General features: G+C 37.8%; 1 protein-coding gene across 1 annotated transcript; it reads left to right on the forward strand.

Moving 5' to 3' along the window:
- MTMR6 (myotubularin related protein 6) lies at positions 1 to 26628 on the forward strand. Its single transcript, XM_036404055.2, has 14 exons — positions 1 to 112; positions 3600 to 3716; positions 5584 to 5746; positions 6667 to 6824; positions 7527 to 7655; positions 8691 to 8825; positions 9950 to 10082; positions 14694 to 14803; positions 15862 to 15987; positions 17197 to 17246; positions 18047 to 18247; positions 18774 to 18908; positions 18987 to 19113; positions 20921 to 26628. The coding sequence occupies exons 1-14, from the start codon at positions 89 to 91 to the stop codon at positions 21179 to 21181; spliced, it is 1869 nt and encodes a 622-aa protein (XP_036259948.1). The 5' UTR covers positions 1 to 88; the 3' UTR covers positions 21182 to 26628.

The following is a 26628-nucleotide window of genomic DNA, read 5'->3' on the forward strand; positions in this document are numbered from 1 at the left end:
CGGAAGCGCAGCCGGAGCGGCCGCCGGTCCGGCTCCGTGGCGGCGGCGGGAGCGGGAGGGAGGCGGCCGCGGCCGAGCGGGCACCGCCATGGAGCACATCCGCACCACCAAGGTACTGCTGGTGCTGCGGCTCGGGAGCTGCGGTAACTGTGCGGTCGGGAGGGCCCGCCCAGCCCGGCGCGCCCGCTGCGGGCGAGGGCGTTGTTGTTTTCGCTGCCTCCTGCTGTTTTGTGGCTGGTGCCGCCCCGCGCGGGGCTCTGGAGCGGCCCGGGCCGCTGGAAGGGGTGGAGGGCTCTGGGCGTGCTGCTCCAGTGTGGCCCCGTGTCTGTAATGAGGGGAAGACGCTAAAAATCCCGGTGTGGGGGTTCTTGTGGTGGAGTGGGGAACAGGATAAGCGAGCTGGGAGGGGATTGCATTTGTTTTGTGTGCTCTGGATATGGTTCCGTGCAGCTTTTTCTAGTATTGGAGGCAAATCTGTTGTGAAAACAACCGATTTGTTTTCTCCTTTTTGAATATTCCAGTGTGTGCTGTTAAATACGCAGGCTGTCAGTGCCTGTGTAATGTGTTAGGCTATTAAAAATGTGTCAGCTAAGCTGTAGCTGGCATTTTGGACTTCTGTGGCTTTTATTTCCCATTATTGGTGTGTTAGTCTTCTTTGTATAATGAAGATGCGAAAGGAAGATCTCTCTTGTTGTGGCTAATCTTTAATTGAGTTTTTAAGTCACAGCTTCTATAGAATTAAATTTCTAACAGTACTTTTCTCACCTTGCTCATCATCCCTGACTGCAAAGGTTGCTGAAAAGACTCCCCCTGTCTGTTGGGTCCTGGGAATTGTGATTAATTCTTGAACCTGGTAGTCTGACTTTAAAGTTGATTTATAGATATCTTTAAAAAAGGAGCATTCATAGTTCCTGTCCTAGTACTAGATTCACAACAATAATTACATAAAGGAAAGGGCTTTTAAATTTTTTGAGTAATAACTTATATAACTTTTATATAACTGTGTATAGCTGCTTTTATTTTTCATATACATGTGTATATGTGAAACAGAAAGAAGGTCTTTGATGAAACTACCATTAGTGACACTTTATTAGTCTGAAATTAGATGCACTTTATTAGTGCATCATGCTGACAGATTTGAGATAAAGTTTCTTTATCAGCTGTTTATTTACAAACATGAAAGTCCTTGTTTGGAAATTTAATATTGTATTGTTACAGTCAGTAGCTGATTCCAAAATGAAACCTATACTAAAGCCAAGAAAAGTAAAGTACAACCTGCACTGTGGGTCTTGAAGATTCACTTTGTGTGTAGGTTCAAGCTGGATCTCATGTCAGCTGTTCTGAGACATCCCTGCTTTTTCTAATCTGACAGCATTCCTGTTTTTTTCAGTTTAGTTAAGTCATAGTGAAATAAACTTGAAACAAGAGTGCAGTCTTGCACAGATGAACTGCTGTGCAGGGCAGCTGTTATCCCCAGGAGAATGTGATGGAATAGGTTTTGTAGCTCCTCCAACTTCAGTTTACTGGGAATGTTGAAATTAAAATTTCTTTACAACTGTCCACACAGCTATCTGAAATTGAGTGTATCTTTTTGTGAAATTAAACTGTCCAACAGATTTTATGTTGAATAAGGAAGTGAGGTCAACTTAAAAATCACTTCTGAGAGTTTTATGTTTAAGTAGCAACAAATGATCAAATTCAGTTTATTAAATGTGGTGGTGAAGTAAAGAATATGTGTTTTTTCAATGAATCTTGATAGTATCCTTAAGGATATTTTAAAGCAAAATGTGGTAGAAAAGGCTGAAAATTCTTCAGTCAAACCTGTTTGCATATTTGAAGTCAAATGTGAATTAGTGAAAATACTGCTGGATTTTTTCTCCTGGATATGCAAATTTTTGCTTCGTTTGACTGCTAAATCAACTCAAACAGCAAAAGGAAAAAGTGTATCATAAGCTGAGTACCCATTTAATCTGGTTTGAGTCAAGTTTAAATGAACGTGTCATCTGTGGAGGCTGAATCTAACTCAGTTGTCTTTAATAAAAGTTTATCTGTGACTTGGCTTTCAGAATTCTTGTAGACTTTACCTAGGTAAGTGGAAGTTGGAGCACTAATGCCTGTCCTCATCTAATGTAGAAATGCAGCTTTGAGGAAAGCTGCCTTATTACATGGAGGAGAAGGAAACCTTACATGCCAGGATTTTGTGGGTTGTGTTACTGGAGCAAAGCTGGGGCAGTTTCTGTGCACTTTTCAACTTGCTGGGGAGGTGCAGTGCCAGGTACTGGAGCAGTTATTGCTGCAGATCTGCCCAGTATGGATTCTGTGTTTTGGCTGTGGTGTATTCACTTATGCTGCTCTAAACCTGAGGACTTGGTGGTTTCAGCATGATGTATTTTGGTGTACTGATGCATCTAGTTTCCAATTTTTTTGCTTTCTAAACTGAAGTCTGGAATATTATCATAGTGCTGACTTCTAGTATATATTTGTATTTCCTTCATTCTGTTTTGTATTCATTGTTGTTTTTTCAGCTTTTGAAAGCAAAATTGGGCCTTTCTAGATCCTAAGTACCTGATTTTTTTCTGTTTTGTATGTGCTTTTAGTAGGTAAATACATCTGTACATAAGAGTTAAAAAAGGCTTAACATCTGCACAGTAGATATGGGTTCTCCTTGTCGTCTCCTCTGGGTGCTGGTCTTGCTGGTGTGGAAGTTTTTGGAGTTCTGCCATGCATTTAATGGTAGTACAGAGCTTTAACTTGGCATTAATGAGACAATGCTGCCAAGAAATAGAGGAATGCGTGGAGATAAGCCATTTGCCACACTCCTTTCCTGTTCTTGCACACAAAGAATCGAGTAATGCTTGTTTCAAATAGAGCACTCTGTGGAGCCCAGAGTTAGGAGGGGCAGATAAAATACAGGCTATCTAGAAATAGTTATTATTTTGAAATATTTTCCATAGGATTGAGATAACAATGTTGATAGAATGCCAGAAGGAGTTGTTGGCCCTTGTGAGGCTCAAGTATGAATTATCTGCTTCAAATGCCAGCACAGTCCTTGAATTTCTAGGAGGTTTTTTTGTAATTATTAGTAGAATGCTTACATTTCATTAAGAATGCATTTTGACTATGAGGCAAGGTTATAATAATACTGATTTTTGAAGTTGGGGAATTTATAAAAGACAGTACAGAGCTAAAATGGAAGTCAGGTTTATGGCATTGAGTGTGCAGACAGCTAATAAAGCATATTGCTGAGATCAGCTGTTAATTCAGTGCTGGCATCTCAATACCAGGAAACTGTTAGTGCGTGTTTGCTGTGTTTTGGGGAAGCAGCCTAAAAGCTTAGTAATTATTAATTCTTATTTTAGAAAAAACGAAAACAAAAAATAGCTCAATGCTTTTTATTGAAACAGGATATTTGAACTAGCTGGTCTCAAAGCTTGTGACCACTCTAGTTTGGCCTGAATAGCCTTGTGTGTGCTGTCTTATGTTTCCTACCATTTTCAAAATTATTGCACCAACTGACAAAGCCTTAGCTAAGCTGTAATTTAAATTCTTCAGAAATTCAAACTTAACTTTTATTCCCCCCCTCCCCTTTTTTGTTACAGGTAGAGCAAGTGAAATTACTGGATAGGTTCAGCACAAGCAATAAGTCACTGACGGGAACTCTGTACCTTACAGCAACTCATCTGTTATTCATAGATTCAAGCCAGAGAGAGACCTGGGTAAGGATAATGAATGCTTGTGGCTCAAAGGCATGGCTCCTCCAGATACATTTCTTCTTCCTGATCTAAGGTTGAATTTGTTTACTAAAATGTTCTTAGCTGTTCTTTCTACTCTCCTCCTTCGTGATATCATAATAAGTTAATAATTCACAGGTTATGCTCTTGCGTGACGCTGCTGCAGTTGAAATCAGGTCATGTTGAAAGTTTTGACTTTTCCTCAGGCTGCTGTAATTTCTTCTGTAGCTTTCACTGGTATTTCTGAATGCATGTTTGGTGGTTTTCTTTTAATAACTGACTTACACCATGATTCTGAGGCAGGAGTGGGAGACTGATACATAGGTTAAGCATCAGGTTTAAAATTTCAGAGTTAAGTTACCTTGTAATTAGATTCTGTCTTGGTTAAATGAGATAGCAAAAATGCTAAGATCTCAGGTTTGGGCAATATTGATGATAACATGCACTTTTTTAGAGCAGTAAGCAGCTGTTTCTTCACAAGTATTCATCTCTGAAATAAAGGGTTTCAGATGGGGCAGCAGCTTCTTGTTGACCAGTACCAATGTTGTGCAGTCAAAGCTGGCTAGTGCATTAGTTTTTGTGCTTACTGCCCTGGTGGCACACATACGGACATCAAGCTGTGGCTCCCATTGGAGTCCAGCCACCTGACTTGAGTAAGTGCCTTAAGTCTTCCATCCTCCAGGATGAAATAGCATCTCCCTGGCTGTTGTTAATTTTTTTTCCTGTAGGTGTATTTTCCTTGATTACCCTTAATCCTGTATCCTGGTTATCTAAGTGCCTCATGGTGCTTTCAAGAAAATTCATTTTTCTATTATTTGTTCTCGGATACAAGGTACACCTTTGTACAAACCAAACTGTTACCCTTTCATACAAAATGGGTTTTTGGGGACAGCATGATTCAGAAGCATTACTTGCTTGTTTCTCCCTATGCACTGCATTAAGAGATTTCATTTTGGGGAAATTGAACCCATACGCCAAGTACTGCATTTCTGATGATAATGCAAGTACCAGGTATTATTATCATAATGTCTTCAAGATAGTCTCTTAGGAAATGCATATTTGGCAGCACAGTTTTCAGTTGTCAGTCAAATTCTGATCAGTGTTTAAGAGGATTTGATTGCTTCAGTGAGGTAATTGAAATTCTGTCAAGAACATCTTGTTCAGTTGAGGTAATGTATCTGTGCCTTTCTTCCCAGAGTTGAACCGCTGTTACTTTCTATGTATTTACCTAAATCTTGTGTAGATTTGCCACGCATAATAAATCTGTGGAGGGCTTCTGTATGTCCATTGCTGTGACAGTGCTGTTAAAGTGGTCATAAACATTTAGCTGAGAAACTGTCATGTTTATCTAACACAGTAGGCAATATAGGAGATGTTTTTCTTTATTCTATCTGTTAAATACTGAAATTTTGAAATCTTCAGTACATTGAATTATTTTTCCTTACTTCCTTTATTTTGTTTGAAAATTCTGAAGTATGTTTCTGTAGATTCTTAAAAAATATAGATATCCTGTCTGGACATTGCGTAATGAGGTATAAGCCTATCAGTTAACAAAGTTAAAAGAAAACTGAAGAACTACAGTGGAGTTTTGCATCTCAGTTTTGCACTTAGAGGGACACTTCAAAATGATAGAGAAGAGTAACAAAAGTTTTATACATTTAGTATCCTGATCAAAATGGCCTTCTTGGATTTCTGCTTCTAAATGTATTTCTTTTTATAACTGGCTGACAAAATTAGTCAAAATCCATATTCAGCATTGCTTAGTGTGCTGTCTTGCATCTGCTGATCTAAGTAGTATGTTACTCTTATTTTTCCTCAGCATGCTTACTCTGTGAGTTTTTGTGTGTCACAGATACTACATCATCACATTGCTGCGGTGGAAAAACTTCCTTTGACTACTTCTGGCTGCCCCCTTGTCATCCAGTGCAAGAACTTCAGGATAGTTCATTTTGTTGTACCCAGAGAGAGAGATTGTCATGACATTTATAATTCTTTGCTTCAGCTCTCTAGAACAGGTAATTCTTGTAGCTGTAAAAGACTTTGCAGTATATGAATGTATGAATGGCTAACAAGCTGGGGTGTGTGTGTGTAAACCAATTATCTTTTTTTTTTTTTTTAAAAACACACATTATATGAAGTCTCATGTGGGTTTGGTAATAAATAGGTTTTTTGATTAAATATTAATCTGCATAAAAATTCAGAAGCTGCATTGTCTGGCTTTTGTATATCAGTGATACTCCTTAACAGAATGAGAGATTCCTATGTGGTTTTTTGCATTTCCAGTGGTGTTCCTGAAATTGTGAATATAAATGTGTATAGTCTCTCTTAATTGTGTGTTCCATCAATTAAAAACCCACTGAGAAAATCAGTTGTTACTAATTTCATGCAGTTTCAAAAATAAAGCTGAAATTTTATGTTAGAATAACATTACCAGTTCAGCTTTACAAGAGACTTCTGTCAGTACAGTCTTTTGCATTTTCTGCCTTGTGTTTAGAACAGTGCAAAATGTCATCTGTCATAAGTAAATAGCCTACTAGGAAAAACAAAGTTTTTGAAAGCTTTTATTTTTTAAGGGAAACTTTAAAACTTCCTTTTTTTAAGGTCAGTAGATATAAATTTTAGTTCTTGCCTCCCAAAACTGTTTGTTCTTTCAGATCCTGTGAAGTCTTTTAATAATTCTGTCTTTTGCCTTAAGTTTGTCAGTCTTCATTTTGTGACCCTTATGGCTTTAGAAACGTCTGTTCTGAAATAGGTCAAGCACACTCAGGAAAACTTTCATAACCTACTTCTGACTAGGTATCTGTAATTATCAGTTAACTGTAGGATAGTTGCAGAATAGATATTTCAGGCATGTCAAGTATCTATTATTTAGTCTTGCTTCTGTGGATCTTGAAGCCTGAGACTTTCTCTCCATTACATATTCTTTACCTTTTAGCAAAATACGAAGACCTGTATGCCTTTTCTTATAATCCTAAACAAAATGAATCTGAGCAAGTCAAAGGTTGGCAGCTTATTGATCTAGCAGAAGAATATAAGAGAATGGGAGTGCCAAATGATTACTGGCAGTTGTCTGATGCAAATCGCGATTACAAGGTAAGTGTTGTAATGGAAGAATGTTCTGCTCTGCATCTGTTTTGGTGAGGCCTATAGAAAGGAGCTTACTGCCAAATCACTTGGCTTGCTATATAAGCAAGAACTTATCTCTAAGCAGGTAGAGAGAGTTAACTCCTTAATGTGCAATCTCACAACTTCCTGATTGAAGGTGTTCCCAAGGCCTCATTGTGAGAGCGTGTGTGTATGGATGCATGGGTTTTTTGGGATTGTTTTGAGAGATGCTTACCTGTTGGAAGCCCAGCCCCACTGATTCTGGTGCTCTGCAGCTTTGTGATGTCTCTCTCAACTGAGCAGGATTCTACTCAGCATTTTGCAGTGCTGGTTGTGGTGGTGTGGCTGATTCTGAGATTAGATTTCATCTTACTTTGTAGTCTGCAAGTATTAAAAATGAAGGAAATAATTTCAGTATTTTATTTGAAACACGTTCTACTGCAGAGTTGCATTCTTTAGAGTGAATGCTGGTATGGTGATGCTTGGATGTGTAACTTGGATACCAGTTTGTACTACTTTCATCCATGGCTTGTCTCCTTCGAGTTGTTTACATTTGTATAAAGAAACATGGTAGTGTTTATCTTTTGTGTCTTAATTCACCTTACATCTTTCAAATTGAATACAGTATAAAACTAGGTTAGGCTTTGTGTCTTGCCTATAAAATCCTTTCTGTCTATCTTTGTCTTTCAGATTTGTGAAACCTATCCTAGAGAACTTTATGTTCCCAGAACTGCAAGCAAGCCCATAATTGTTGGTAGCTCCAAGTTCAGAAGCAAAGGAAGATTCCCAGTGTTGTCATATTATCATAAAAATAAAGAGGTATAGTGTGACTTCTTTTTGCTGTAAAAGTGCTGAAAAGTATTTCTCAACATTTGACAGTAGTTCAAGGGTTGGTGAGGAGGTTCAAGTACAGTGACTTGTATGGCAAGGGTGTGACTAAGGATAACCCTGAATACAGCTGACAGGAGTGGTGCCTAACAGGTTGTGGAGTAAGCCTAGCCAGTTTAAAATAAATCCTTAAGTAATCTGTTGACTCTACTGAAATTTCCAGATACTAACATTAAGGTAACTGAGGATAGCTTTCTCTTAAGGGATCTGTCTTCCTTGATACATCAGAAATAAAATATGTTAGGTCAAAATGGTAGGGAAAAAACCCCAAACAGATAAATCAACAAAATAAAAACGTTGGTTCTTCAAGGAGTTATTTGCAAGGTAAAAAAACTCTACAGGGTAGGAAATAAGATTTTGCAGTGGGTGGTGTAAAGCAGCATGTACCTGTCTCAGCTGTGGAAGGAGCATACTGTCACCTTGCTGAGTTAAAGAATTTTTCCACAAATGTGAAGTTACTAGATGGATTTGAACATAGTTATATCATTATTTGAATATTGGAAGATGTACCTGATACCTTCTGAAATACAACATATCATTGAAATGACATTACAAAAATTACATTAGATGATAACAAATTGCACTTGCAATAATAAAATCATGCCTGCTTTAGTGAAACCACACATAGTTAATGCTGTATTAAGGGAGTAGCTTGCTTTCCTAAAGTATAATTTTTCCAGTCTGTACTTTTGTGAGTTTTTATGTCAATTATGTAAACTGATACCTTGCCCATAAAGATAAACCTGAAAAACTGTTTTGATGAATATTTAGATTTAAGTTGTAGCTACTGTGTTTCAGGGTTTCCAAGGAATGTGCTTAAAAAGTTGGAACACCTGAACTTTATTCAGTTTGCTGGTGCTGTCTGCTGAATGAAACAATTTGTTTCAGTGTCTTTTGAGACTTTGCTAAGCGCTTCAAGTACACATACTAAAATGATGCTGATTTGTTCTTTGTTGTTTCTGGCAGGCTGCAATTTGCAGATGCAGTCAACCTCTCTCAGGTTTCAGTGCCAGGTGCCTGGAAGATGAGCACATGTTGCAAGCCATCAGTAAAGCAAATCCTTCAAATCGCTACATGTACGTCATGGACACCAGGCCCAAGGTACATACTTCTGATGCTGCAGACAAGCCTCTCCTCCTGAATATTAGAGTGCAGGAATACCATGTAATTTTGAAAACTTTGGAGCCAAGTAGGAGTCCATCTTGAGCAAAAGTGTTGTAAAAATGAGGTTATGCCTCTCTGTTCTGGTGTTTTGATTACTTGCTTTCTTAAAGAGGGTTTAAGGTTCAGCTGGACAGTTGAACCTATCCCAGTAGTCAGCTAGAATTCTCTGAATATGCTGCTACACTTTGAGAGAGGCATTTAAAAATATACTTAAATCATAGTTAAGAAGTGAACAGTGAGTGGGATCCAGATAATTTTGATTGTTTAAAATGAAATTCAGGAAATGGTGAGCTGTGATGTGGTTTCTTTTGGAATGGGAGAGTACTATGTTCTGTGTAAATGATCTGTACAAACTGTCTCAAAAGTGAGGAAGTGGAGGAAATTCTGTTTTGGCATTTTGAGGTCATCATAGAATGGCTTGAGTTAGAAGAAGTCTTAAACATCATCTCCAGCCTCTGATGAGGTTGTTAGAGCTCTGTCCAGTCTGGCTTCGAACACTTCCAGGATCCACAGCTTCTCTGGGCAATGTTTTCCAGTACCTCACCACCATACTTCATCACTGTCTAGTTAAACTGAATTCTGTTATTTTATTAAGTTATGTTATTACCTGTTACAATGTATGGCTGATTACCACTCTTTAGACTCATCTTCATTTCAATTAGTATTAATTTCACTCAATACAGGAGCTGAAAATGTCTGGGTCTTACTCTTTCCTTTGTATGTGAGATGTTTGTAGTGTCTTTACTCAGAAATATTTGGACACAAAAAAAGGCTTATTAGTTAGGAATCTGGAGAGGAGAATGGGAATTACTAAATGCATTATTCAGATATGTCAGCTCTAAATATAGACTACTTTTTTTTCAATATCTATATACTGTCCTTTTCTTATACTTCAGTGCTTTCAAGCTGATTTGCCACAAACTATATTAGAATCTGTTTATACTATGTGCTCTTGTGTTTTTTTCCCAATGTGTTCAATTGAAATTGCTTGACTTTTGTTTCTTAATTTGATTTTTTTATTCCAGTAATGTTTTTCCGTGTTTTTATTTTCCTCTTTTTAGCTTAATGCAATGGCTAATAGAGCTGCTGGGAAGGGCTATGAGAATGAAGACAACTACTCAAACATTAGGTTCCAGTTTGTTGGCATTGAAAATATTCATGTAATGAGATCTAGCTTGCAGAAACTCCTGGAAGGTATGTTTTAACTGTACTAAAATAGTGTATTTGAACACAGGGTGTTTTTCTGAAGTCTTTAATAATAGGTTACACAAACTGCATTGGCATTTCTATGGTTTATTCCAGCTCTGTGTTTAGTACCAGTTTGATGTGCTTTGTGGTAATGAATTACCTTAAACTTCGACCTTCAAACTGTAAACCCAACTGAATGGAGTTATTCTGAGAAAATTGAATGGCAAATATGTCTTCAGTGAGCTTTGTTAGTATGTCAGTGAGAGACTCCTGTGTTTTCCAAGTGTGTGCCTGTAGATACATTTTCATTTACAGAATATCAGTTCTACAAGGGGCACTTTGTTCCACAGAATTCACAGTGAGCATATGGTCTGTACAAAACTCGAGCTCTTTGAGGACTTGGTGAACCCCTTGTGTGCTTGTAGGTGTTTGTAGAGAAGGGGGCAGGGGGAAAGGTGAGCCACTTCACCGTACCACTGCCTGCCTCCTGGTGGAGAAAATGGAGAGGCAGAACTGTGTTCATAATTCTGTTAATATTTTTTAGGTAGACAGCTGAGAGAAAATTTAAGACATTTTGTGGATTCTGAGATTAGAATACAGTGGCAGAAGTGAGGCTTCCACACCTGACACACAATACATGTGTAAGTGCTTGGCTTCTGGAATTACGCAAGTATTTCCAGAGACAGAGAAAGTTTACACTTGTATGGAAGCCTGTTTTGATGAAGACATGCTGTTACATTGATCAAGAAATCTTACAGAGTCGTGGTGTAATCTTTATTTTCATTGATCCTGGATATGCTGCTAACCTATTCTTCAGGCACTGTGCATGGAATCCTGCTGAGCTTTGATAATGTGGATCTTTCCAATTATTCCTGCATGTGTTTTTCTTAAAGAAAAGATGAGAAGCGTGATCCTGAGCTTGAGCTTGTAGATTTTTCATAATCCCCCTTTCTCTTACTAATACATTGAATTCTAGGAAACTAGCTAATAAAACTTGATTGTTTTAATTTTTTAAGAGGCCTGCTCCTGTGTAATAATGTCTGATGCAGAAGTGTGTGCATCACACAGTTAAGCTTCACAGACTTCATATTCCTTCCATTTGAGTTGGCATCCCACCAGCAATACTTACTAAATAGTATTGTAACTGTAACTTTATTTAAGGGTATGGAATATGTTTTAGTTTTTCCTTGTGTGAAGAATTGGTTTGTTTAAACACTGTTGAACAAAATAATGAATAATCTCTGTTGTTTGTTTTCCACATAAGTTTTTTTGGTAAATGAATACAGTTGTTTTACCTCCGTTCATTCTGTATGTTTTCTTAGAGTTTTGCTGAATGCCACTTTAGAAGTAGGAGCACCTTCAGGGGTAGAAAGGACCCTTAAAATGTAGGGATGTCTGCAATAATTTACTCTTCAGCCCCTTGTAGAAATGTGCTGTCAGTGGGATGATCAGGAATAAAATGCCATGAAAATGGTTCACAACTTAAAATGAGGAAAATGCCATTTAGCTTCTGTGTACTCAATTTCCCTGAATGTGCTGGACTGAATGTTCTCAAATCAGAGCATGATACCAATGACGCTGTTTGTTCAAGCACCACTGTAACTGGGACTGCCCTCAGTTGTTTGGGCTTTTTATAACAAACAACTGTTACTCATTGTTTGATGTGTGTCCTGCTCCTTGGCTCTGTGTCTGTCTGCCTGATTTCCTTCAGAATCTGCAAATTCCACTGGCAAGCCGAATGTGAGACAAAATCCTTCCCAACATCCTTTTGTAATGGGACTACACCATGGAGCATGCTAGGGGGTTTCAAAATGTAGTCTTCATTTTGGATTCAGCTGTTAATTAAATACCTTGCATGCAGTGGTTCAAAACTTTTCTACAATAGTTTTCTTCAGTGTGAATGTGATGACTCTATCGATGAGCAGACTACAACACTCATGGGAGAAACTTCACATTGACTAAGTTTGTAGCTGTAACACTAAATAAAAAGTTCAGTTTTTATATATTTAAATTAAAATGTTACATAACAGAAAGGCGTGAACTCTGATAAGCAAAAGGGTTTTGGGTATGTCAAGAAGGGAGCATTTCTGCAGAAAATGTTTGGGGAAAAGGCTCAACAGATGTTGCAATCTATTACATATATTTTAATGGTGGAAGTGTGTAAACTGAGTGGGTTTTGTGAGTTATGTAGAGTTTTCTGTATAGGGCAAGGGATTATCTAGGTTTTTTTATTTGTTAAAAAAAAGCCTGCCTGCAACCTGCTATGCTTCACTCTCCAGGTCTAGTCACCTCCTGAACTGCTGGCTGAGGCTTTGCTAGTAGTGTGAATAATGACAATCAAGCAAGGGAACATGGAGGTTTTGGGATTCATGTGCATGCAGGGCTTGTGTTTTTTATGGTGGGATCCATATAGGCAGAACTATCTTGAGTCCTATTTATTGTGAAGTAGCTGAATTATCTGACAGGTACTATAAATGGTACCATAAATCATCTTTCACCTTTTAAAAGACCATAAGGAACTAGAAAATAACTTTTTTTTTCAGCATATAAGACTTGGACCAGTACCAATGCATTTGATTTAATCACCAGCTAGTATAAAAATGCCTGTGTTAATTCACAGAAATGGAAGCTAACTCTTGGGGCTCAACATATGTGTTCCTATCTCTGCCTTGGTTTATAAAAATATAGAAATCTAGCTAGGGAATTACTAGTTGTGAAATATTTCTGCCAAGCTGAAAATTCTGATCAAAACCAGGTTTTGACAGCAGTATCTGGGTGAAAACAAACTGAGGGCTGGAAGCCTGTTTATTTTCTAGCTGGAAAGCTTGTGCTGTAAATCATAAGTTAGAGAATGTGTAGGTGTGCTGCCATACCTCTAGACATGGCTTTGTCTGTCCAGTCCCTTCTCTACAGAAGTTTTAATTTCCTGATACTTGACTATTTTCAGTTTCTTTCCTTTACCACAGAGTGATGGATGCGTTTGTGTACTGTTGTGACTGATCAAGTGTATGGAACCACTGGTATAGAGAATGACTTGGTCCTTTCAGCTAGCTCACATTCTCATCTATGTCTATTTTCTCCATGTGCCAGATCTTTTGGAAGCAGAACTCTTGCCTAATGGTGCCCTTCAAAGGCAGGGGAAAGCTAGCTTGCTTTTACTTCTTTTATTGATATTACAGACTAACCTTTAAAAGTAGGTCTTCTCTCCTGGGGTTTCTTGATGTTCTATTACCTCATTGTGCTGTGGTTTGCTAGTTAATTTTATGGATGATGAAGATCTGTGGGTTTTAGAAAAGGTGCTGCAATACTTATTTGGAAGCCTGTCATTGTTCTAGTATTCAGCAGCACCTCGCACTATGAATCTTCCTGAGCAGTGGGGAGTGTGCCAAAACTTGTTTGACTGAGAGCTGAGAAACATCTAGTGCAGATACAGGAAAGCTCTTGGAGGCAGTGATTTGAGTTCATAACCTTCCTTACATCAAGGGACTTGATTGAATATGAAGCTGCATCACAGAATTACTTGGTGAATTTTGTTCTCTGCTTTTGCTGCTGACTCACTTCCTTCCATGGCGAGAGATAAAGATGATTTTGCAGCTGTTGTATTCCTACTGCTGATTTTCATCTACAGAACCTTTTATTTTGATTTACAGCCCAATGCTCTAGAATCATTAAATCATTTAGGTTGAAAAAGACTTCTAAGATCATCAAGTCTAGCTGTTAAGTGTAGTGGAAAGTAGGCTTCTAGAAGAGGCAGGTATTTTTGTAGCTAGGAGCCTTGGGTGTCTTTTCTTAGAATTACACATAGCTGAAGTTATGTTAGCAGATTTTTTTTAATTCCAGAAGTTCGTCATGTTTGAATAGTAAGGTAATTGTGTGAGTTGTTATTCAAAATTGTACAAGAAACAGGCTATCTGTCTTACATGTGAATTGGTTCTATGTGAGAATCTTTCAGTCTACCTCTGCATCTCTTGCTGCTACACTGCAAAGCATCCTTCCTTTAATTTGAGTTCTTCCTTGCTCTCTGAATTGACATTATTGTTACAGGATCAAGTAAATTAGGTAAGAATGATAGAGATCAGTTAGAAATGCAGTGTGTCAAGTGTGAAGGTAGACAAAATTTCAGTGGATTTCATTTGTCCCTGTGTTCTTGTACTGCACTTACTTTATTCTCCTGTGCAGGGTGGAGGTGACGAAACTCTGGCAGTGTGACTCCTCTGAACTGTGTATATTGTCTGGATGCAGCTGCTTCCCTACTACTAGTACTAATTAAGTATTTCCAATGAGCCTTTGGCATTTGCATTGCCTTCTCTGGTGACAAGACTAAGGCTTTCTGGTGGGAATAACCAGTGTATTTACTTGGAATGTTATTTTGTCAAAAAACCACAAAGATCTTACTCTTGCAGCTCATGGTTATATAGTTCTACAGAGTTGAATTCTGACTGGAGAACATTTTGTAGTACTCCTCCCTTAACCATTTGATTAGAAATCTTTCAGGAAACCACCATTCAACTTAGAACATAGGGGATTAGATACAACATGCAATTATTCTTCTTTCTCCATTGCAGGGTGTAGGTAGCTACAACTGCTTAAGGCTTTTTAACTCTTGATTTCTTTCAGTCAGTGGCACAAGAGGTTTGTCTGTCAATGACTTTTTGTCTGGTCTGGAGAGTTCTGGATGGCTGCGTCACATCAAAGCTGTGTTGGATGCTGCTGTCTTCCTAGCCAAGGTAACTTGCATGCTGCTTCTTTCTTTGGTGGGAAGTTGACTTCCTACCAGAAAAATTATGCTTAATATTATGTAATATGTGAAATTCTGCAGCTGACTTTTTTGGAGATAGGTGTTTAGTGTATATATACCAGTACATCTAATATGCTGGTTAAAGTATTATATGTTTTTTTATGATTGGAGATGTTAAACATTCCAGCCAATGCTCTGGGATTTTTTGAATGCTGTTTGCTCATCTTGTTGGGAGACAAAGGGATTCTTATGCTTCCTGCTCCTCTAGATATTTTTGAAAAGTGTAACCAGTTTGGTGGTGGATGGAACAAACTATTATTTAGTATACTCTGAAAAGTGGAACTGGGGCAGTAATTGTAGAGCAGCCAAGGTGGCTATGCTGACTTCATTTGGCAAGGAAATAGGATTCTGTGAATAATTCAGAGGAACAATTGCCTTTGCCAAGCACTTAGGAAGCCAAGCGCTTGATCTGATGGTAGTGGGTAAAGAAAAAACCTGGATCTTTGTTTTTGCTAGGTGAAATAACAAGGAGTTATCTCAGTTAAAAGTGGGTGATTGTCCTAATGATGACCCTCAAAAATGTCTGAGCCAACAGGAGCTGAAGCTGATGAGCATTTCCTAGGCCTTTACTATCATGTAGCATAATGATGAACAAGTGGTATCTTTAATGATGAGTTAATGTCGTTTGGGTTTTTTTTAATATGTACTCAGTAATGTATAATCTAATTATTGTTCGGTTTTCTTGTAAATTTAGTTTTATAAGGGGGAGAGAGAGAACTCGGAACCCCTGTAGAGGTTAGTTTATACAGAAGTGGTAGTGGAATTTCTTTTCTTTTCAAGGAGTTTTCTATACTTCTATGGAGACAAGTTCATACTTTCTGATGCTATTAAATCTTTTCCTCATATTAAACATTTTTCTAGCTTTGTTAAATAAGATGGCCTATTGTATGAGTTGGAAATAAATATAGATTTTTTTTTAATTTATTTACTGGTTTTTGACTTCTGTCTAGAAAAGAACATTGATTAAGAAACAACTGTGTTTTGCAGGCAATAGCAGTTGAGAGTGCAAGTGTATTGGTACACTGTTCAGATGGCTGGGATAGGACTTCCCAAGTTTGTTCCCTTGGAGCTCTCTTGCTAGATTCCTATTACAGAACAATCAAAGGATTCATGGTAAGCAGACCATTGCAATGTTGAGTTGTTCCTTGGTAAAGAAAGGCTGTAAAATGTTTGTGTGTGAAAGGGAGCAAATGTACTGAATTTTTTTTTTTTAGTTTAAAGTGTAAAGTGGGAGTTGCAGTATATTGATAAATACTTCATACAGATATGCTTTGCTACATGAAAAAAAATCTTTAAAATCTGAAAAATTGAAATACAAATAGCAAATTGCTTTAGTCACCGTGCAGAAATGTTGCAGTGGTTGCCTTTTGCATCCCAGCAAGTCCCTTATCTATGACATAGAAGGATTCCAAAGTGCTTATGTGAGGTGGTGCACATACTAATTACAGCAGCTCTGTGCTGCTGTAAAACAACATTTTTGTCTGTCTCCAAGACAACATTTTTAAAATCTGAAAATGATAATTCCCACAGTGATAGAGACTTAAAGATGTCTAAGCAATCTAAATTTGTCATCTTTTTATATTGAGAGAAGAATTTCATTACGATTATTCCAAATTTTAGACTAGGAAAATCAACAGTGTTCTGCAATGACAAGGCAAGGTGTTATGGGAACTCCTCAAGGATAAAATTAGTTCAATGTATTGTTTAGATCTAACTGTCACAAATATTACAAGCACTGAAAGTGAAGTTGAGGAAGAATTAGAAGAGGATTAATTTGTTGTGAATAGTGAGAATCTTTAGGGAAGTAATTTAATCTTTTTGGGTTTTGATTAATCCTTGCTTTCAGTTAAATTTCTGTGATGGTCCTTTGTTCGTTTTGGTGCTTGATAGTATGACCAAAGTGAGAAAAGAAGATAGTGTTGATATGAGCAAACTTACTGTTATAAGTGTTAGAAAGAATATATTATGTGGTTTTATATAAATTATGATAGCAGGCATGCAGTACTAACATTTTTCTTATTCTTTGCCATAGAAAGTTAATAACCTACTAGTGAAGTCATGCAACATTTTTCTTAAAATTATCAGTTACCTGATTAGCAAGTTGCTTAACTTTTTTTACTAGTTTTTTACAAATGTACTTTGAGAATCTTGTGAAAAGCTTCCAAGAAAATAAAGAAGTTACAAAGTGATAAATAGTTGTTTCTATTGTAACTTACTCGACTCAGATTTAAAGTATAATATATTGATATCCTGTGGGGTTAGTACTGTAGGTGTAAGATTGAGTAATATTTTACATGAGATTTTGGTTTTTTTGCCCTCTAGGTCTTGATAGAGAAAGACTGGATCTCCTTTGGGCACAAGTTCTCTGACAGGTAGTTCACTCCTCTGATATAGTAAAGTGTATACAGCAAACTGGGCTAAGTATTCTTAAACAAAAGACAGCTTGTAAATGTTGCATTTCTAGCCACACTGCACCAGTTCAGCAATGAGTAAGCTGTTTTCAGTACACAAGGCACTTCTCCTGCTGCCTACAGTGTATTGCAGTTTGTACCTATTGGATAATTGATTTATATAGCAGATGTAAATTTTTAGTGCTACTGGTGCTTGCTTGCAGAAGTTGATGACTGCAGCAAGGTTTGCACCAACGTATAGACAGTGCAAGACCAATCTAAAGCTACGTCCCAGCTATTTAGGCAATATGAAACACATAGTTTTGGTATCTTTAAAGATAAGTTTGCATTTATGTTTACTTTGATGCTGAAGTCACACCTACCTTTAGAAGTCCTGTATGTTAAGAGTTCTGTTTTTTCCCTTGATCTGCCTGTCATCAGCTATGACAATAGCCTTGCTGCTATTTACTGCTTATTAATTTGCTTTAGCTGGTAGACTCCATATATTGACTGTGACAGTATTAGACACAAAGGAACTTAACTGTCTTATGTTGCTCTTTTGTACTTAATATAGATGTGTGATTACTTATAAGTCAGAAAAACAGGTCAAATATAGACTTATTTCTATTCAAAAATTGCCCCAGTTCTTGAAGTTAGGTGCTCAATTTCCAAATCAAAGCTAGCATCAAATCAAGGTACTGTCATTTAAAAACAATTGCAGCTAAGACTTCCTTGATTTCTTACTTAAACCAGTTTCAGTCTGTCTGTGGAATCTTTTTCAGATGTTGTCAGTTGGATGGTGATCCGAAAGAGATCTCGCCAGTGTTCACCCAGTTTTTAGAAAGCGTGTGGAATCTCACTGAGCAGTTTCCACAAGCCTTTGAGTTCAATGAAGCTTTCCTCCTTCAAATCCATGAACATGTCCATTCATGCCAGTTTGGTAACTTCCTTGGAAACTGTCAGAAAGAACGAGAAGAGCTAAAGTAAGCAGGCACATTCTAATGTGTCTTTTGTTTGTTCTGGCAGACTAAGAACTTCGTGAATCTTCTTCATTTTAGACTCTGAGTAGAGGAAGGATTGGTAGTATTGAAACCTATGTTGAACTGCATCAGGGAAGAAGGCTGAAGACAGCCTTTCTAATTCTGGTAGAAAATCACATTTCTTTTTCATAGGGAAAGTTAAGGTTTTCCTGCTCAACTGTTTTTGGGGTTTCCCCCCTCTAAAAGTAGGTAACCTGAAGTTAGGAGGTATCATGTAATTTCCTCTCCCAACTCTTTTTAGCTAACCTTACAATTCTTGCCTGTTCAAGACTACTCATTTAGAAGTACTAGTAAGGTATCTTCAATGCATTTAGCTGGAAAACTTCTGTGAAATTTTTATCAGTTCCTCTTGCATTGTATTTTAAAAGTATTTGTTTCAAGTAGGCAAAACTTGCACATCATAAGCAGTTATCTTCTGCTTGTTTGCTTGCAGTCAAGTGTGTTGACCTCTAACTTTTTTTGTTTTAAGACTAAAAGAGAAGACCTATTCCTTATGGCCATTCCTGTTGGCTGAACAGAAGAAATACCAGAATCCTCTGTATAATCCAGACTTTTCTCCAGAACTAACACTTTTGGAGCCTAATACAGTATCATTCAATTTTAAGTAAGTTTAAATAAAATACATTATCTTTTCTTCAGCTCTGTCTTACCTTGCAAACCTAAAAGTGTGTGTTTTGTGCAGGTTTTGGAGAAATATGTATCATCAATTTGATCGAAGTATGCATCCCAGGCAGTCTGTGTTCAACCTTATCATGAATACAAGTGAGCAAAATAAACAACTGGAGGAAGACATTAAAGAACTGGAAGCTGTAAGTATTACAAAATAAGTGTGTGCCCTTGTGACCTGTTCTTCAGATTATAGTTGTTGCAGTGCTGCTGGTTTTCAGTGCTGCTGGTTTTCACCTGAATGTCACTGCCGTATGGCCTAGCACTTACTCTGTGGGATGGTGACTTGGACTTTGACTGCTTGTTTCTATGATGAGTGCTCTAAGGCACTATTTATTCTGCTTTATTAATGAGCTCTGTTATGTAAAAGTGCTATTATCAAAGCCTTACTGAACGCAAGTTTCACAGAGCTTAGCTTGCATTAAACTATTTTGGATAACAGGGTATCCATGTAGCTACAGCTGTGTTGCTAAAGTAAGGAGATTGAAAATGTTTTATTTCTATTATAGCTACTAAAATGGAAGCAGTAAGTATTGGTTTTCTTTTAACTTCATATGCAGGTGCATGCTGTTGTAAGTCATCATAATTATGGGTCATGTACATTGTAATGGTTTTATGAAGACAGGGCTTAATCCAGAGACCAAATGTCTGTAATTGACTTGTAGGTGGTGCATTAAACAGCCAGGAAAGGCTGATTGATACTTCTGTTACAGTCAGTTAAGGTGCTGAAACTTCTGAATAATGCCTTTTAAGGAATGCAGAAGTCTTCTGATAATCAGTTTTAATACTTGTGTGTGGACAGAAATGGTAACACAACTCCTGTGTATTATGTTGGAGGGGAGAGGGAGGGGAAGTACAGCTTTTCTAGGAGGAAAGATTTTATTAGACTGATCCTACTGTAAAGTAATGAATGCAGGTCACTTAATCTAATACTGTTTCAAATCTTAATTTTATATTTAAAAAATTTTATACAATTGAAGCAGCAAGGTGAAGAAAACTCAAAAAACAATCTAAAGAATAAGCAAGAGGAAAGTAGTCTCAGCTCTGAATTTTCTAGAACCTCATTCCATGATATTAACTTCACCTGAGCCTACATTTGTCACTTGAGAGATCATGAGATATAGTTGTTTGAAATCCTGATGTCGACTTTGCTACTGCTGTTTCTATCTATAAAAAGTTATAGATGGAAACAGCAGTAGCATGAGACTAAATCCAGAGACACCAGTCTTCTGGATTTAGTCTCAGTTCTAATCAAATACAAACAGATCAACAAACAAATCTGTTCAGTTAACTAGTGTAGCCTCCCAGTTACTGGGTGAGTTTGAATTAAAAACAAAAATGAAGTAAGCAAACAACCCAAACCATGTAACTGAAAAATCCCTTCATCCTAATCTTCCCTCTTCTCTTGCTCATGCTGGCAGGAGACATCCTTTTCTCCTTTCCTGTGTTTTAGTTGACATTTTTTAGAGTATTCATGCATTTGAACAAACTGTATTGGCATTTTTTAGATCTAAAGGAAAAAGTCTTTTAGAAGGTTTTTAGGAAAGATAGAAGGGCTTTAGATATCAAGCTGCTTTATCACTAAGAGACTCATGGTCTTTAAGAGATTGCAAGATCCCTGCTTGCTACAGTGCCAAGGTCTGTCTTCGTCTGCTTCTACTCCAGAAAGTATTTCCATCTTGATTAGCAACCAAATAAAGGGCAAGCCTGGAATAACCTCTCCTTCTCTGGGGATATTAATAGGCATTCTTTGTCTTCTGCCCTTCTGCAAATTTTAAGCCAGCAGTGCTTGTAGCATCAGCACTAAACTGTGGGGAAGAAGCTGGGGTATGTAAGAGTTCTGCAGACACTGAGTTGGCCAGCAAAAGAAGGGGATACATTTCCTTTAAAAGCACAGTGTCATCAGTAAGGAGTCATGCCCGCTGTTAGTAACTGCTCATTGTATTTCAGAAAATAAAGCAGAGAAACGGGCGGTCAGATGTGGTCCTTGTGAAGGAACAGGAGCAGACGGCTCCTCCTGCCCCCGTGGCTCTGAAATCCCCTCCGTGCTTCCAGAAGGAGCAGCCGCCGATGCCGGTGAACGATGCCGTGCGAACCATAGAGGGCAGCAACACAGCAGACAATCGCTACAGCGAACTGGTGTCCGAGTTCTCCAAAGCCGAGCCTGCCGTTGTCAGCTTGGAGTACGGAGTGGCCAGGATGACCTGCTAATTCACATCTGGCACTGTGTTCTTCTAGACTGATTAAATGGAGAGATGGGTCATTTTCAGGATGGGTCTGTGCTGCATGACCAAAGCACGATTTGTATATCAGCAAGTTTTGTTAATGTAGACTAGAACAGCATGCTATTTGTCAGGTGTTTGCTGTTCTTTTAAGGGGGGGGGAAAAGATGTAGTTGTCTTTTTGAAAGAAATAAGGGGCATTTGGTAAGTAGTGACTGAAAATCAAGGAATGTTATGTCTTTGGACTTAGGTCAGTTTGCACTAAATTGATTTAAATAGTAATATTACTTTATTCAGTATAGGAAACCACAGATGGTCTTTCACAAATTGATTTTATTTGGACAAAAAAACTTGAACTTTCTATTTTAGGAACTGAGGCTATGTGTATATATCTCATATGAATACGTATTCCCTTACTTAGTGTCACCCACTACTAACTTTCAGTGTATTAAGTGCCATGGAAAAGTATGACATATTTCAAATCATAAATAGTTGGCCTTAAAACTGTCAGATCAATGATTTTGTCCTTTACTACTGCAGTCTACCTGGCTCTGTTTACATTGTATTTGCTCAAATTTTTATATCCTTAAAACAGGACTGAATATAAAGAATGAAGCATGCCTAAGCTGGCACAGCCTTTCAGCAAATAGCTATATGAATGTTAACTTATCACTTGAGACTGTGTTTTTTCTTCCATTTGCTCTGTTGTTTAAAATATAATAGATTGACCTGATTTTCCTCTCTGGCAGCTCAGTAGATTGAGCATCATTAAAGCTGCAGGTTGTCTGACTTCAGGTGTTTTGATTTGTGGCAAGGTATTTAGGTGTAAAATAAGATATGCCACATAAGAGAACAAAACTAGCCAATAACTGAATAATCAGGTTCATTCAGATTGTTTGCTGTGTGCTGTGGAGTTGTTCAAGGTGCAAGAATGCAAGCAAAACTTTTGGAAATAGTTGTTCCCAAGTTAAAAGAAGTCACATGTCTGAAGCTAATGAGAAACCGAGTGCTTCCTAAATGTTTTATTAGAAGAAAACTTTGGTTTTTTGTGAAAACCCTTCTCATCTTGTAAAAACTTGTCCAACCTGTGCATATTTAAAGTAATTTTAGTATCTGGAAATTTTTATGTATTTGGAGACAGGACAAAACTACTTCTAGCAGGATGCAGTAGAGATCATGGAACATAAGAAAAAAGGGGAAATTCACAGTTTGTGTGCTTAACTATGTATCTGTAACCTTCTGGTAAGGGAGAAGGTTTTCTGAAATTTGTCTTATGATAGATTTTCTGAGCAGGTAAGAGAATTAGGAAGAAAAATATTGGTGCCCAGTTCTTAAATAGAGGTATGAATTATAAATTTGGGTATTAAGATCCCTAATTCTGTTAGATTAATGCTACTAATCATTTACATCTTGATTTAAATAATTTTTTGTTTCAAAGGAACATTTCATTCTCATCCTAATCCCTGAAGTATGTTTTGTCACAATTACTGGTGTGCACAATTTGGCATAATTTGGCAGCATTTCCCTCTGCACTATATTGGATCCAGGACTCTTAGCAAGGCCAGTATAGGTCAAGATCAAGGTGCACTTGTGGGGCTGTCTGGGAAAAACCAGCTGTGACTCTTGTATTTGGCTATTAATTCACTCATTTCACTAATTGATTTTTGAAACATAAGCATTTTTATTTTCAAAGATATAAGCATAGTGTCACATTAAAATATATTATCCACTTACTTAAATACATTTAGAATGTCTCCACTACAGGTTTTGATAGTTTCATGTTTGCACAAGTGGTGCCTTACAGGGTTGCAGCAAGAGAGGTTTTTGTGCCTTGTTATTTATTGTCTCCCCTTCTCCCTCACCTTCTGTATTAAATTTGTTCTGTGGTTTTCCTTTGTAAAAACATGTTGTATATTAAGCTTGTATTATATCACAGTAGTGAAACAAACTTATTGCTGACAATATAGGTAAGTGTTACCAAGTACCAAGTGTACTTGTTTTAATATTTAGCTGCTCTGGTGTGCCATGTACACTTTTCCTATTTATTGTTTAGAGTTTATAGACTCAAAAGATTATATTAAGCTTTTTTGCAAATATTGTTGTATGTTGTTTTTACTTTAACAGCCATCTGAGTGCCCCTGTATACAGGGGTTTTGGAGAGAAGATCTGTTCCCTTTCAGTACTGTTACTTGGAGTTTATTTCAGTCTTCAGGTCCTTTTTATTGGCAGAATTCACTTCTTAGGGAAAGGAACTGGAATGTGTTTTTATTTTAAATCATGGTAGGCATGTTAAGTCACCTTTAAAATGCCATAAAACTGCTCAGGCACTGAGCTTGTTTCTTGATCAAAAAATACAATACTTCCTGATCTGAAGTAAATATTTTACTTCAGTTAATATGTAAATAGAGTTTTATAAGACTGTTTTGTAGAGCAACCACTTTGTAAGGTTCAGGTAGCCCTGCCAGCTCAACCCCCAGGGTCACCAGTGAGGAAGGTTCCTGCAGAGAGGCATCTGTCTCTTCTCATTTGCTGTTAGGCCTAAGCCAAAACTACCTAAAGCACATGGGACCTGTGGTGCAGTGAATAGTTGGTAGTCAAGTGAGCTCCAACAGAAAGCTTGGCAGGATGGCCAAGACTCAGCACAGTGGGGCTGTTCTGTGTCCTTCAAGAAGGATTAAAAAAAAATCAAGTAAGTTGACTGTAAAATTGTGACAGAAGCCTAGGAACAAGAAAGAATTTGAATTCTAATTTCAGTGGATGAGCTTTTTCTTCATCATGAATATGCTACTCCAAGAGCAGTTACATACTGAAAGGCACCTCATACAGATCAAAATAATGTGCAGAACTCTCTCTTTCAGGCTGTGACATTAGTTTGTGGTCGGTATGCTCACCAGTTGATTGGGAATATAATGTCCCAGACAGAAAGTTGGTACATTTGATTCTGCTCCATAGGTTGCAAGACTTTGGCACCTGTCAGTTCTGTTTGTCTTAAGGAAGTCTCCTTAGGTGAAGTTTTTGGGTTTCTACATTCTGTGCTCTGCTTGATCTTTTTTCTTTTAATGAATCAAGCTGATAGTCTCACCTGAGAAAACTGATTTCACTTTTGTACTCCAGGCAATTTAAAATATTTATTTCATTACTACCAAAAGAGTTGGGCTTATTTTTTGGGAGGCTTGCTAGTGTCATAAGGTATTCTTCAATACAATTTTAAGTATCCAACTGTTCTGTTTCATAGGGCGACTGCCAAATCGACAGACTAAGAAATTAATTAGGCAACACTGAACTGAGCCTGTGCATTTTCTACACATGTCCAATTACTAGTGACCTAAATCTAGGGCAGAAGCCTGAAGTCTGGAGAGTCCTTTTAGAGAACTGGAACTGCAGTCCTTCCATAAAACCACACAACCCTGTGTGGAACAAATGCCCTGATAGAATGGCTTTGCAGAGGTAAAGCTAGTACAAATCAAACTGTGACAGTTTTATGTGTCTCCTCCTCAGGATAAGCGCAGTGGAGAATGCCTTGCTGGGAAAGGTGATGTGTTCTTCCTCTCTAGTTGCTGTTTTCCTGAGGCCTTTTAATAATGTAACACATCAGCAAATCTCTGAGAATTTGCTCCTCCCATTCTGGTAACTCGAGCACAAAACTGGCTGCACAGCTGGGCTGAAGTGGGGCTGCGGTAGCTTGGCTTATCTACTGTCCTCTTAAGGAAGTGATATAAATAATATAAGGAAACTCAATGTTAAAATAGCACAGGGCACATGCTGTCAACATCTGTTCTCAGAGTGCTGCCCTGCTCTGGAGCAAGTGTGACTGGCATAAGGGCCTCTCGTAAGCATGATTGCTTTCTAGTTAGTTTAAAGTAATCTGATTTCAAACTAGATCATCCCCCCAGTGGTATTTATAGATCTTTAGGTCAGAACCTAAAGGTTGCTCTTAAAACTCCTGTTTATTTGCTAATAGTTTTAAACCTGTGGCTGATCATAGGCTAAGTGTACTGGTTGTGAAACCTATATTAACCTTTAGGATTAAATCTTTAGATTGAAGTCTGCTTGGACTTGCTTTCACCATTTATGCCACACTTTTCTCCTAGTGTTGCTTATTGTGGTGCTTGACATCAGTCAGATGTAATGGGCTTCTTAATGCTCTGGATGTTTCAATAACCTGAGAGACTGTGGCTTTCTTCCACTGCTCTGAAGGCTCACATCAGCCTCAGTGAGCAGTGTGAGTGAACTCATGCTTAATCTAGATAGCTTGACCTGCCTCCATGTTAAATAACACTGAAAATCAGCACAGCATCATCACTCAGTGCAGCTTCTGTACGCACAATAGGCTTAAAGAAAGGAATGTAGTCAGGGACCTGTGTCACAGCATGTAGCAAGGAACAGGACACTGCAGGACTATGACTCATAAAGTAGAAGCAGTAAAGCTGTTCTGATGTCCAGCAGCAACTCAGGGGCTTGAGGTGGAAGGTTAGAGGCATACTGCTTCTGAGATCACTTTCCAGGTCCCGGAGAATTTAGTGACCTGGTCTGTGAATCACATATTTCTGAGTAGTTCTGTACTGGCATCGAGGAGCAGAAAATGTATATGGAACTGTGTTTCTTAATCTACTGGCTTCACGTAATAGTGTCCTGATGGTGATGTTGAAATTGGAGCACAGTATCTTGTTTATTCTTGTTTGTATTTTAACTCTTGAGGTCAGTTGCATACTGTTTATAACTAAGTGGGATTATAGTTTTGGCACACACTGTTTTCCTTGTTAATGACAAGCACGTACGCATCTTGTGCTTTGTATCTCTGCATATATTTCTGCTGAGTGCTTTTCTTGCAAGCAGGCAGCCTTGGTGAAGTCCCATGATGCTGCTCCACCAAGCATTCCTCATTACCTAGCACTACAGATTGCTTTTCTTGCTCTGTCTTACTATTGCTCTTCAGCCTTACAGTTTATCTTTACAGCTGTCTGTTGACAATGTCCCTTGACAAGCATCTTTCCATTGAAGAAAATGGGTTCAGCATTTTTCCATCTCTCAGGGATTTTTACCCCTGAACTAGTGAACTTGAAAAATAGTGCTTACTCTCCCCTTTGGGGCTTCTGAGTGCCTCTTGACTTCCACAGTTGGTTTGGTTACACATTTTAAATTCAGATGTGGCTATTTTAAATAAAGAAATTAAAAACTTAGTCAAATAATAGATGTGACAAAGGGAAAGAGAATTTTTCATTGTAAAATATCTGGAAAGACTGGCTGTTTCACTAACATTTATTGCTCTATGTGATGCTTTCTGTAAAAGTCATTTATCTGTGTGCTGGGATCATGCTTGATGTATATTCCTGAAGAAACTTCAGCAAATGGAATTTTGTAACAAGTATTTTATTTGTATGTGTTTTCAAAATCCATAAGGCTTAAAATAAAGTGATCTTAATATTGCCAATCTAA

This window comes from Molothrus ater, chromosome 2, assembly GCF_012460135.2.
Source record: "Molothrus ater isolate BHLD 08-10-18 breed brown headed cowbird chromosome 2, BPBGC_Mater_1.1, whole genome shotgun sequence".
NCBI lineage: Eukaryota > Metazoa > Chordata > Aves > Passeriformes > Icteridae > Molothrus > Molothrus ater.

Bases quoted from the DNA above. Each gene is read 5' to 3' on its own strand.
- MTMR6 (XM_036404055.2), top strand. From the start codon at position 89: ATGGAGCACATCCGCACCACCAAG. The intron at 3,717-5,583 runs GTAAGGATAATG...TGTGTGTCACAG, and splicing joins CAAGCCAGAGAGAGACCTGG to ATACTACATCATCACATTGC. The intron at 8,826-9,949 runs GTACATACTTCT...TCCTCTTTTTAG, and splicing joins TCATGGACACCAGGCCCAAG to CTTAATGCAATGGCTAATAG.